The sequence below is a fragment of the Alligator mississippiensis genome, chromosome 1 (assembly GCF_030867095.1).
Source record: "Alligator mississippiensis isolate rAllMis1 chromosome 1, rAllMis1, whole genome shotgun sequence".
Classification (NCBI taxonomy): domain Eukaryota; kingdom Metazoa; phylum Chordata; order Crocodylia; family Alligatoridae; genus Alligator; species Alligator mississippiensis.
This window is the reverse complement of record NC_081824.1, coordinates 211,799,008-211,812,198: the sequence shown is the minus strand read 5'-3', so window position 1 is coordinate 211,812,198 and position 13,191 is coordinate 211,799,008. Positions and strand designations below refer to the sequence as shown.

The window sequence follows — 13,191 nt, the reverse complement described above, 5'->3', positions numbered from 1 at the left end:
GTGTGCAAAATGGGACTGATGCCTGTTGTGAGACTCCAGTCAGCGATGCCTGTAAAGTACTCATAAGGTCTTTAGGTCCTATAGACATATAAAATGTTGTCATGATGTAGGGCTGAAATAGCTTCTCAGTGACCCATTTAACAGTTTCCCATTTCGGGTGCATCATATTCTTCCTCTCCTCCCTTCTTGCTGTTTCCCTATATTTCAGTAAGTTTTTGTGAAAGAAGTTGCTGCAGATTTGGCTGACAAATTATCTTTCTTTTTTGACTTAGAGCTTGTTCGATGTAAGTGTGGTCTTTGCTCACCCAGAAACAGATGAGGATTGCCATTTCCTGTAAGTTGCAATGTAAACAACAAGATCTTTATCTTACTATTGTGCGACTTTTTTGGTTTTCATTTGCTAATATACACTGACTACAGCATACATGGTATTTGTAGACTAGAGATGAGTCTGAATGTAGACCTCAGATCATGGATGAGCTGCAAAGCTGAAGTTTACGGTATTTCTAAGGAGCTAAATCTGAGCACCAAATACCCCAACATTTCAGAAGGTGTGGATTTAGATGGTGACCTTTACTATTCAGGGTTGCGTGATTCTAGAAATTTGACTTGAGCCACTGAAGAGAGAAAGTTTGGATCAAGTTTAAATAGTAAAACTTACCTCAGATTTTAAAGACCTTCATCTGATTTCACTGTATGTGCTAATAGTTATACTGATACTGATGGATGTCAAATCTGAGTGGAAAGAAGCCTCCTCATTCGGTTTTCTGATCAGGACATTGGGAGGCAGCATGTTGTCCCCACAAGACACTGGAGCATACTTCTCTAGTCTTCCTGTCATTCCTCCTTCTTCCCCTTGGTTCTTACTTCGTCTGCTCCAATGCCCGGTTCACAGACCCGTTGCTGCCTGGCTGCCACAAGTCCCTCACAAGTCTCTCATACAACTGACAGGACTTGATGTTAGGTGACCTGGGTGGGGAAAAGGGGACATTCAAGATGGAATCAGCTCCTTTATTGCCCTTGCTACTCAGGTTCCTCAAACCTGGGGAGGACGGGGATAGTCTGCAATTCTAGATGTTGGCAGCTGGAGTTGAGCCAAAAATTTGAACCATATGGGGACCACCATAGGGCTTCTCCCACCCCTTTGTTCTGATTCTGTGCTTGCTCTCACTTCTTGCTTCACACAGATCCACAGAAGTTTAGGGCTGTAAGGGACCTTGTGAGATCGTCGGTTCCAGTCCCCCCTTCCTCCCCACCGTGGCCTTCTTTTGAAAATGTTACTACAGGGCAAGTTAGCATGCTTAGCATTACACTGCTATTGAGGGGGTGGCGGAGGAGAAGGTAGTACAGAAGCTCTTCGTTTCTTTACTCCTACCTTCCTTTTTGCAGCAGAGTGGGGTCTGAGTACAGGAAGTGGAACCCTGTAGCACTTGCTTTTTCGTTGCACTTATGGTAGAGAACATTGGGAAAGCTTTAGTTACTACACTGTTGTGCACAGTTTCCAATAACTCATGGAACTTTCTTACATAATTCTCCAGGCATTAAAGGGTTCTGCACTATGAATGGCTGTGCATACCTTCTGGTGCATTTTAAGTTATTTCTGTATGACTGTGTTAAAACTGATATCCTGATAATCAGGGTTTGAAAACTGATGGTGACTTTTGTGGTAGGAAAGTGCAGTATTTGGCACATAATGAATGCTTTCACTTAAACAGCACCTGTGGGTGGGTTTCATTTATTTGGGTGGGGAGGAGAGGAACTAGTAAAATAATTGTTTTCTTGAGCTGTCTTCTTGGGCATGGAAGTTGCCATCCTAGTTTCATGTGTGGCAACAATAGTCTGTCGCCTCTCACATTGCTTCTGCAGAGGATGTGTGAAAAGTGATGTTTGGTTTCAGGTGGAACATTAAACCTGTTCTTGCTAATTTATGTTTGGAGATTTAGCTTAAAATAAGAGTGATATTTATATTCTGGAAAAAGAGACACAGTCTATCACAAACAACCTTGCTTGTCTCAGCTTCTCTGTTTAGAAAGTATAGGTCTGCAGTTACTACCTGTTCTTTTTTAACTGAAGGAAATTGTAGAGGTGTTATTGTCCCTTTAACCAGCAGACCATCAACAATAAATGAAAACTATATTGTGGCAAGAAATAATTGTTGTTTAATTCTATCAATAGAGGCTAGGAACAGCTGATACATTTTTCCCAGGAGTAGTTGTGCCTGTGTTTGTCCTGGAACAAAAAAGTTGCAAGATTGGTGTGTGGACACATCGTCCTTCCAGTTAGGCTTTAGTGAGCTGCTGAATGCACTGCCACTTCTCTGCTGTTGATTCAGTGATACAGTCCCAGGACAACTGTTCAGAAGCACTTTGCAGTATCCTGGGACCAACCTTTTTAGCGTTTCTCCTGGGACAACAAGCATGGACATCTGGCTGTGCTTTGTCCCCAGAAAAAAAAGGTTTCTCCCAGGACAAATGCAGCATGTGTTTGGAGCCAGAAATCCACTGACAGGAATGGCAACTTCATTTATAAACACCTAATACCCAGGAAAGGCTCTGAGGCTAAAGGTTTTACTAATTAATTTTCATTTTTAGTTACCTTTGAAGAGTTTCAGAGACAGAAAACAGTCTCTGATGTTACCTTTTCTGAATTAGTTTGAGCTTTCCTGTTTAGAAATATCTTCTTGAATCTCTCTCCAGAGGGGAACTGGAACATACCCAGTCAGGAGGGTATATTGATGAGAAACAGGAGAAGGAACAATGTGTAAATTTAGAGATGCTAATTCATTTGGCAAAGGAGCTGACAGTCATCCTTGCTTGACCATCTTGGAGAAGAGGTTGCAGACTGAAATGGTCTTTGTAGGCTGAATGGTTTACCCTTTTCCTCATTCTCAAAGTTGAGGCACATACTGATGATGGTACCAGTAGCAGGTTTTGCATAGCTACTGTCCATATTGCACTTGTTCTATGGATAAAAAGAGAAGTTCAGTCAGAAAGTTGAAAACACTGCCACCTCTTGCCATCAGTTTAAAACAAGACTGCAAAATAAAACAATGCCTGCCCTAGGCTGTAGGGTGATAGAGTAAAATATGTGGAGCATTTCTGCTAAAGGTTAAGTCTTGTCCTTACTGTTTTTATTATAATAGTATTTTACTTAAGTATTTCAGTTAATTTTCATTTTTGAATTTAGAGCCATGGCACATCCAGATTGTTTCAAGCCAGCAAAGAAGAAACAGGTAGGAGTTCTGTGGTTATCCTTTCTCTCCAGGGTGCATAATTCTAATGTCAGTAGCAAGAAAAACCCACTTTTGGGAACTTCAGTCCTTACCTTAATGTCTGCTTACTTTTCTTCTCCAAAAATACCTTCACTCCATTTGTTTGCCTCTGTTTTTATTGATACAACTTTACTTCTATTCTGAAAAGTTGTATGTTTTCCTGAGTTCATCTGTTCCCCAGACCTCCAGAAAGAAAGCTTTCCCTGAATTCTGATACAGTACTGTTGGTTTAGGATAAGACCATATAAGGGTGCCTCTGCTTTCTTTTTATTGTTTCTCCCATTTAAGAGGCACACCTCTTAGATTTATTTGCCTCTTAGCAGCTTAATGAGCTAAGCTAAAGCTGTCTGGTTGTCTCCTCAGGTCTGGAGCCTTTCAGGGACTAGCTTATTCCTTAATTCTCTGAGAAGTAGTTAACTCCTGGCTGATTCACACAATGGAGGCATCCACAATTACTTTATTCCATTTAATTAAGTTATGTGATAAAATGGTATTTTCACCATGCAAAGTGTTCCTCCTTATGCCATACTAGATCATTAAGAGGGGAATGGTACTTAGCATTGTCAACTTCTCCCAATTACTTTTGCTCTGTTTATTTATATTGCATTATAATAGTGGTTCTCAACATTTTTAGATTTGAGGCACCCCTCAAAAGACTCAGAGCACCCCTCAAGATGCCAGCCCTGAGTTTTCACTCAATTTTTGGCTAGAGAAAAAATAATAGAACAGTTCTTCTGTTGCTAAGAACACAGAAAGACCACAACAGGTCTGAATGATTTTGACACTATGGATTCCTATTTGGCATCTCTGGGTTTATCTTGTCAATCATGTTTGCACCCATAATAGAGCTAACCTAACAGTGTTAACATTATGTGGCACCCTTGAAAGGCTCTCAAGGCACCCTGGTTGAGAATCACTGCAGTTGAGATATAGACAAATGGGTTTGGGTCTAACCAGGATTCAGGCCGTATACATATACGGCATAAAGCACTCTGTGGGCACGTCTACACGAGACGTTTACTGAGTAGTAGACTAATTAGCTGTCCAGTAAACATCTCGTTGTCCACACATACACCCCTACTAGACCAGTTTTTTATTTCACTGCAGGATAGTACTTGTATTTCCAAGTAATCTTCCACTTCCTCTTTTCTCTATCATACAGTGAAACTGCACAGATTCCACTGAGTTCATGGAGTTCTGTGCCTGCTAGAAGCAGGAGTTGCTTTTTAGTCTCCTGTGACTAGGTTTCAGCTCAGCATTTAGGAGATGCAGGAATTGACATCAGTCTAGGTGCTCCTTTCCAAAGCCTTTGTGGAAATCCCTTCTTTGCAAAGAACTGACCAGTTCGTAGTGCCTGAAGTCAGTTTTTTTTCAGCTTGTCAAAAATTGTCTTTCAGGACTTTGATGGTAAAGGGCATTGCAAATGAAATAGAAACTTTTGTGAAAAAAACTCTGTCTTTGCTGAAAAATTAAGGCTGTTGGCAACCAAAACTTTTTTTCAAGTGAAACATGAAAAATTCCTAAGGAAAACTTTGACAAGAAAAGAAAAGGACTAGTCAAAATCCTTCACAGGATAAAGAATCCTTTCTCATAATAATTGTATTCGTGTAGCAAAATGCAAAGGACATAATTCCCTGTGACCTATAGCTTTTAAATGCCATTTAAAGCTTGCTTAAGAGCCTGTTTTGGGGTTGGAAATCAAGTAAAAAACTGTCTGTTTAGTGAAAACATATTTATCAGTGTTTCCTATAGGCGAGCCACCTGTTCTATTCTGTAGGATTTCCACAGTAGTTGGGACAATCCACAGTGGTTCATTATGGTCATCACAGTGGATTTGACAGCATGACACAGGCAAAGCCTAAAAATTAAGGGAAAAGGTTAACTTTTAGTTAGATGTTTTGGGTGCCAGCACAGTCTAGTAGACAGAGCATTAAATTGGGACTCAGGACACTTGCCTTCTGTCCCTGCTCTGTCTAGTCCCTTGTCTGCTGAGTAATGTTGGGAAAATCTCTCACACTCCTACTTTGTGCCTCAGTTTCTTTCTCTGTAATATAGCAATAATGATACTTACCACCTTAGTCCAGTGCTTTGACAAGTACAGTTTAAGAGCTAGGTATCATCACTGTTTTATGTGCCAACAGAGAGCTAGATACTTACTATGGGGTATGCACATTGGTGCATAAACAGACTGCTTCTTTGCAGCCAGAAAGAGGGAAATTTATCCCATATTTATGTGAAACTTAAATTTGGAGGTCTTAGGCTTTTACATGATAGGCTTTTACATTTATGAAGTACAGTTGCTTCAGGTATTCATGTGGGCCTCATCACTGCAATATCTGAGCACCTGCTGATTTTTAACATGTTCATCTTCACCCTTTTGACATAGGGGAGTGCTTTGTTTCTCATTTTATACATAAGGAACTGAGACAGAGAGGCATAGAACTTAAATAAAGGTATAGGAATCTCACTTTCAGCACCTCCTTTTTAGATTTTGGCCTGAACCCTGTAACTCTTATCAACCTCTGTTTTTGCTGTTACTCCCATCAGTCTTTCATATCTTTGGGAGTGAATCAGCTAGTGGAGATTTACCCTCAGGTGATGGGAGGTGGAACCCTCCAAGGTGAACCTTCTGAGGGTCTGAAGTAGAAGTCTTAAAAGCCCATAAGTGATCTGAAGAGCTCAAGTCCCATTGAAAGTCGTTGAGAATTAGGTGCTTTTGACAGTCCTACCCCAGATTTATGAGAAAGGAACATATATGCTAAGGAAGAAAATTCTGTGCTGTGAATGATCAGTGGCTGCTGGAAATGATTTGTGCTGGTGTTTTGCACCAACAGGACACTGAGCACAGGAAGTTCAAAAGAGCCCGTCCCACTGCTCTGTTCTATTTTCCAATACTTCCTTGAACATGCAATTAAAAGGTACTCAGACTCTGCTCTTGCAAATGCCCCTGTTGTGTAGCTTTATGCATGTGAGTAAAGTTACTTTATTATACAGGAGCTACACTGTTGAGCAGCCCATGCTGGTAAAAGAAAGAACAAAGATTGACTAGAATGTTAGTACAGATTGATGGTGAAGACATTTTTGACATAGGAAAACATGAAACTCAATCTTCATGTGTATAAATTATCTTTATTGTTTAAGTATGTGGTCTTTATTTCTTTAGGCAAATGATGTAATTACCCTACCCACATCCTCTCTTTAGTCTGTTCTTATTTCCTGGACTCATTAATAAAAGATATTTTTCATTTCACTCTGCAGTCTGTTTTCACTAGAATGGCAGTTATAAAGGCCTTGGAGAAGATAAAAGAAGAGGATTTCCGTAAGTAAGTATAAGTTGAAACTGTAGTTCTTAGTATTAGGCTGCTTCTATGAAGAATTAAGATGGGGAGGAAAATATTAGAGAGCTATATACCAGGATTGTTACTTGTTAAAAATCTACTGAGGTGTGCATGTATTGGTTAGGAAACGTTGCCTTGACTTGAATTTGGATGGTGACAGAGTATGGTCATTGTCTTTTAAAAATGTCTCTCGGTGTTAGAGTTGGATCATAATGATCTGGGAAATGAGCATGCTGGAAATGGAGACTGCTTCTCTCTCACCAAGGTTATTCTATGATTGGCATATTGCAAATTGAAAGCTAGATTATGACCCATAGAGTTAGGGTGACTTACTGCTGTTTTGTCCAATGAGCATCTCGGGGGGGGAAAAAAGTATAGGTCAAAGGGGTACATGTTATCACTGTTCCTTGTTGCATCAGCAGGAAATTACTACGTGCGCTGCTGGCATAAAATTTAGAATGCTTCGAAAGAAAAATACAATACGATAGCAATATTGCCTGTCCCAAACGTTCAAACATCATGAGTCAAGTTCCTCAAAGTGATAAGCATCTTGTATATAATGAGTTAAATACATTTGGGGTTTTTTTGTCAGTCTTCTTGCATTTGAACCTGAAGTTTGTAGCTCTCTATTTTTTTCTAAACTCAAATTCAAACCCTAACTTCTTCAAAAATGAACATTTTTTTTTCCTTCTTATTCCCTGACTTCAGAAGCCAGGGCTTTACAAAAAACATCCCCAACATTGAGACTAGGGATAAAATCATGAGTGACAAGGTAGTAGAAATGATCTGATATTCACTTTGCTGAACTTCACAAAAAATCATTGGTCTTTTCCCCCACCTCCCAAACAAAAGATTTATTAGCAGATTCTGTGGCTACTTTTCAAATAATATTAAAAGGTTAATGATTTCTATAGTATATACTACAATAGATTTTACTACTATACTTAGGAGGTTGTAAAATTACAATCTCAGTTGGCAAAATAAATTATCAAGCTATATGTTGTAGTGCATTAGCTTCAGTTTTGTTTCATGTGTATTCACTCACTTATCTGAAAGGGATTTGCCAGTCATTCATTTGGATTAATGAAGTTTTATATCATTGAGCTTTGTAAGTTTGTAAACAGTTGCTCTGAATAACTTTTTCCTACAATGATTCTTTATCATGTTTTGAAATTGCTTGTCTTCTGCTGTTTTTCTTTATGCAGGCATTTTCCATGTCCCCCAAATGCACCAAAGAACTTCTGCACTGTTGTGGAAATTCAGTGCACCAACAGTGCAATTTTTGTGGCTGGTAAACTTTCTTTTTTTGCTCTTTTTACTTATGTGCCTTGTAGTCCCTACTGCCAAATCAGTTGGATTCCTCCTCTGTCACCAAGAATAAGTAAAAGGAAAAAAAACACCTTATTTGCAAAAGTGAAACTGTTGAATGTCTCATGAGAGGAAAAGAGGTTACTTCACTGAAGATGTTGATGAATACTATACACTGCGAGTCACTTTCTGTTAAAACCAAAACCTCTCGCTCATTCACATTCTGTGAATTAAAATTCAGAGATGATTAAATGCTGTGGCAGTGCCCACATCCTCTCATTGGACCTAGTGCCAGCTTGTTTGGAGGTGGCCTCTAGGCTGTTGTACCTCAACCTTGTAATGCATGCAAGCTGAGTCAGGATTGTCTCTGCCTCCTCCTTAAGTTCAGGAGAGGGACTGTTTGCTGCAAGGAACTAGTGCTTACTTCCAGTGTAAGGTGACCTCCAGGCTTTCCCCTCCTGCTTTGCTGCTCTTTTGTTCCAGTAAAGCAGACAGGGAGAAGCTGTTGTGAAGAAGCATGCACTTCCTTTGTACACCAACTAATTAAAGAGGCTCAGCTGGAGGCAGCTTGGAAGGTTAAGAGCTTTGGCACTGAGTTTGAGGCCACCTTTACCATGGGAGGGACTTTATCCTGTGAAGATACCACAATTGTAAAATGTTCTCTTGTGATGAATTTTTTTATTTGATTGTGATGTTCACAATTCAGTGTAAATGTAACAATATTTGTTGATTGGTATGAATAACATTCATGTTAGGCCAAGCCTGTGATTTTTGCCTTGGTTCTCAACACAAGTATTGGGCTGAGTTATAAAACCAAGCTTGATGACCCAAATCCCTTTATAGCATAGATGAAGAGTATATTTGAGGTTTTTGAATCTGGCCTCTACAGTTGTCTGTGCTTATATACTGCATGCCCTCAAGAGTCCATCATTCTCTTCCTGCATAGATGAGCTTGCCTTTGTGGGAGGAACTTAATGGAAAAAGACTGTATTATTGCTGTATGCAGATGGAGTGCTTAAAGTAAAATTAAAAGGAAAAAGTATAAAACAAGAATATCAAAAAGTCACTTCTCTTGACAAGTCATCTTAGACCACTGATACTTATAATCTGCCAAAAGAGTGCTTTAACGGATCCAAAATAATTTAAGTCAGTTGGTCATTGAGGACCTTTGCAAGACCCGTCTATTTACATAGGCTGCTGCCAAGGTGGGCCTTGAAGAGAGATCAGATGGGTGGAGGGTTTAGTGTTGTGAAGGAGAGTTTGCTTTGTTTTTGTGATCCATGGCAGGGCCACCTCTCACCATGGGATAGGTCCCCCTCATCCCCCCTCAATTACTTTTATACAGAAGTGTCAGTGACAGGGGGTTCTAGTCTCAATTTGTGCTGGCATAAATCCCTAGTTGAGTAAGTCCACTGACTACAGTGGACTTAGTCTGGTGTGACAGCAGTGTAAATGAGACCAGTTTTGGTCCTCACTTCTGAGGACTTTTAAATTTTGCATTTCCTGATTCTTTTAAATTTACAGTGTTAAATGGAAATATCACACTTCTGATGTTTTTTTTAAAGCCACGATTGTCACAAGTATCACTGGAGATTATTTGAACTGAAAGAGACAAGAGCAAAATACTATTTTTCTCTCTCCCTCTCTCTCTCACTCTCATTTATTTTGAGCAAAAACACTGTCAAATGCACATAGTCATTTCATTATTTGTGTGACAGAAACAGCATTAGTCAGTTTCCCCATTTGTTTGTGTGGGTTTTTTTTTCTTTTATAGAGCATGATTTGGGGGAGGTGAAAATAGGAAAATGTGATCTTAAACCCACAAAAAATTGGCAGGGGGTAGAGAGGCAGGTATGATACCTGTAACTGCTTTGAAGTATTTTTAATTGAGATTTCAAACTGAAGAAGTCTCTTTAACTTTACACTAATGTGGGAGTTTTATATTTTGGATTTTTTTTTAATAAATCAGTTCTTGCCATTGCTCATGTTTATCTTTCACATTAAAAATGGAGGTAGAAATTTATTTTTCTCAAATAATCTGGTCCTTCTCCCTGCCAAATCTCTGTTCTCTGATTGAGTCCTCCTTATGGTCTGTTAACACCAGATACAAGTCTGTGATTGGAAGCTGGCAACTCTGATTTATAGCAACTTTCAGGATCTTTAATTTAGGTTTTCATTCTCCATTGGAACATCACACATTTCTCTGTTTTTGTTTAGATATTTGAACTGTCACAATATCCATTTTAAAATAGAAATATGATCTTTTTGAGTCAAGGAAGCAGGAGTGTATGGATGGGTGGTCTGGGATGTGGGAGACCCAGGTTCAAGTCACTGCTTTCTCTCATATTGAGAGGAGCTTTTCATCCCAGATTAAACACTTGAACCTGGGTCGCCTGCACCTTAGGCCAGTGTCTTAGTTTATAAGCTGTGTGTCTGTGTCAAAGATGTGGCTGCAGAGGTATAGACATCCATGAGGTCTCTCTCAGTTGGGTAGTTCAGGTGCTGATAACAGTGTAAGCAGGGCAGCATGGAGCTCAGTGCTGGATAACTGCTATAGTTTTTACTCAGTTTCTCAAGTGGGGTTTGCAGCCCATGCTGAGTTCCATGCTGCTGTGCTGTTATCAGTAACTAACTGGCCTGTAGCTGCTGCAGTCACTGCTTGCTTTCAGTGTGGGCATACCCTGAAACTTCAGTGAACTTGACACATCTCAGGGAAACGTTTTTGCTTTGATGAAATGATACTATGACAACTCTGAGTGTGACATCTCTTGCTGTCAACACTCATGCCTATCGTCAAAATTGAGAAGGGTGCCACATTTTCCTACTTCTATGTTAGTATACAGATGTGTAGGAATTAGAAATCAAAATTGTGGTCCCCATGGCAACTGTAACTGGAGACTCCTTATGCCTACATAGCGTTTGAGTACCTGGTGCTAGCTCTAAAAATTTCTCATGTATGTTGTATTGCTGAGTTACAATTGCTGTGGAAACCTTAAGTTTGAATTTCCTGTCTCTCAGTGTAAGACCTCAGCTGCATTGATGCATTATATTTTCCAGTTGATTACTATTTTTTTAAAGAAGAAAATGTGGTAGACTACACTAACAAATATGCTAGTAGCATCCAAACATCTGTTTAAAGAACCTAATGGTTGAATAGTCAGGATCCCTTATGTGTATGCATTCTGACATAGTCTTTAATCACAGGGAAATATACTGTTTTTTAAAAGGTTTCTGTTTCATTCATGAGGAATCCTCGTACAATATATCTTTTTGTCCTCTTCATTCAGGATGTGTTCCCAGACTCCATCTAGCACACAGCATCCCAAACCTGCGCTGAATCCCCTAGAGTTGTGTTCCTCCTAGGTGCTTCGATAACGCCCTATCCAAATAGCTACATCAAGGGTGGGCAAAATATGGCCCACGGCCCGGATCCGACCCGCGAGGCCATTCTATCAGACCCGTGGGGCCCCTAAAAAATTTAGAAAATTAATATTTCTCTGCCCTTGGTTCCTGTAAAAAATGACAGGAACCAAGGACAGTAGGACCCAGGAGGAGCCCGGTGGGCTTCCACAACAGCAGGGCCCACCCCCCCAGCTGGAAGCCCCAGCAGGGGCTTCTGGCCTGGGACCATGTGGCTGCGCCAGAACCACAGGTAAGGGGGAAGGGCGGGGGGGACCCCGGGCAGGGAAGGAGCCTGGAGAAATGTGGCCTGGGGAAAAGCTGAGCCCGGGGAGGGGAAAGTGGCCCCTCACCCACCTTGTGGCCAGCGCCCTGCGCTGCAGCCACTTGCAGCCTACCTGGGGCTGTTTGTGCCTTCTCTGGACAACCCTGCGTGAGCTGCGAGTGGCTGCAGCAGGGAGCTGCCCGGTCCCCCGCCTCCCCCCTTGCTCAACTTTTCCCTGGGTTCCTTCCCTGGTCCTTCCTGGCATGGAGGAAAGTAGCCCTTCCCTGCCCCGAGGCCGGTGCTCCCTGCTGCAGCTATTCGCAGCCCGCCTGGGGCTGCCTGTGCCTGCTCTGGACAGCCCTGCACAGGTTGCGAGTTGAGCATGGGGCGGGGGAGGGGCCAGCCCGTGCTCAGCTTTTCCCTGGACTCCTTCCCTGCTCCTTCCTGGCATGGAGGAAAGCAGCCCTTCCCTGCCTCATGGCCGGTACTCCCTGCTCCAGCTGCTTGCAGCCTGTGCGGGGCTTTGCCTGGGCTTGCAGGCACAGGCAGCCCCATGTGGGCTGCGAGCCACTGCAGCACGGGGCGCTGGCCACGGGGTGGGCGAGGGACTGGCTCCGCCGCGCCGCGCTGCACACCCCCCCCCAGCTTTTCCCCAGGCCACATTTCCCCAGGCTCCTTCCCTGCTGCTTTCCCCCCCCCCCCCCCCCCAAATCCTCAGTACTACCTTGTAACCTGGCTCTGCTGCCAGCCTTGGCCCCGTGCTGGCTCTGGGCTTGCCCGTCAGGGCTGCACATGGCAACAGCAGTTGTGGCTCTCTCACTTGCTGTTCCAGGCAGTGTTTGGACCAGTGTCCCAGGACCAGCGCTGGCGGGGCCCAGAGCATGGTGGCAGGAGCGCAGGGTCCCGGCCAGCAGAGACTCTGGAGCTCTCCCTGCTGGTGCAGCCCAGCCCAGCTCCACAGACCCCTGCCAGCCTGTGCCGCTCTGTGGGCCCACCAGTGCTGGCCCTAGGACATTGGTCCCAAGATGGTGACCAGGGGGTGGGGCACCTGTCAAGGGGCAGGGCTACCCATGCAGCTCTCGACAGCCTGCCAAAACTGGGCAAGCAGCCCTCCACCCCATATAGTTGCCCACCCTGATCTACATTTTAAATAATAAACATTGATTATGTTATTTTCGCAAAAGCCCCATGTGATTAGATTATCATAGTATGAAATACTTGGATTCAGAAACCCCCGTTCGTTATTTCAGTTCATACATGGAAAACTACTTGTTTTCTGACAGGACGATACAACAAGTATTCAAGGAATTTACCACAGACTCCATGGATTATTGATGGAAAGCGAAAGCTGGAATCTTCAGTAGAAGAGCTGATTTCAGAGCACCTAATGGCAGAATTTAAAGCAGACAGTGAGTGTCAAAAGATTTTGTCTGATTAAGTATTTTTCTTAGTTGGTGGACCAACTACCACAGCTGCTCCCTTTGGTAGCAGTCACTACAGAAAGGCCTATCCTTCCTTGGCCTCCACGTTGCCTGAGTTGTATATAATTGGATGCAATCTTTATTTTGAATGGCATTATTGCCCCTTTTTTAAAACAGCTCTTCAACTGA

General features: G+C 42.3%; 1 protein-coding gene across 6 annotated transcripts in view; it reads left to right on the top strand.

The window, feature by feature from the left end:
* The window catches only part of PUS10 (pseudouridine synthase 10), a 57,326-nt gene that overhangs the window by 33,139 nt on the left and 10,996 nt on the right, over nucleotides 1-13,191 (top strand). For all 6 annotated transcript variants that reach the window (XM_014595060.3, XM_059719588.1, XM_019500739.2 and 3 more), the window contains 5 exons: nucleotides 273-334; nucleotides 3,187-3,232; nucleotides 6,530-6,594; nucleotides 7,815-7,900; nucleotides 12,865-12,990. In XM_014595060.3, coding sequence (XP_014450546.1) covers nucleotides 273-334; nucleotides 3,187-3,232; nucleotides 6,530-6,594; nucleotides 7,815-7,900; nucleotides 12,865-12,990 — 385 coding nt within the window. The remainder of the gene's footprint in view (nucleotides 1-272; nucleotides 335-3,186; nucleotides 3,233-6,529; nucleotides 6,595-7,814; nucleotides 7,901-12,864; nucleotides 12,991-13,191) is intronic.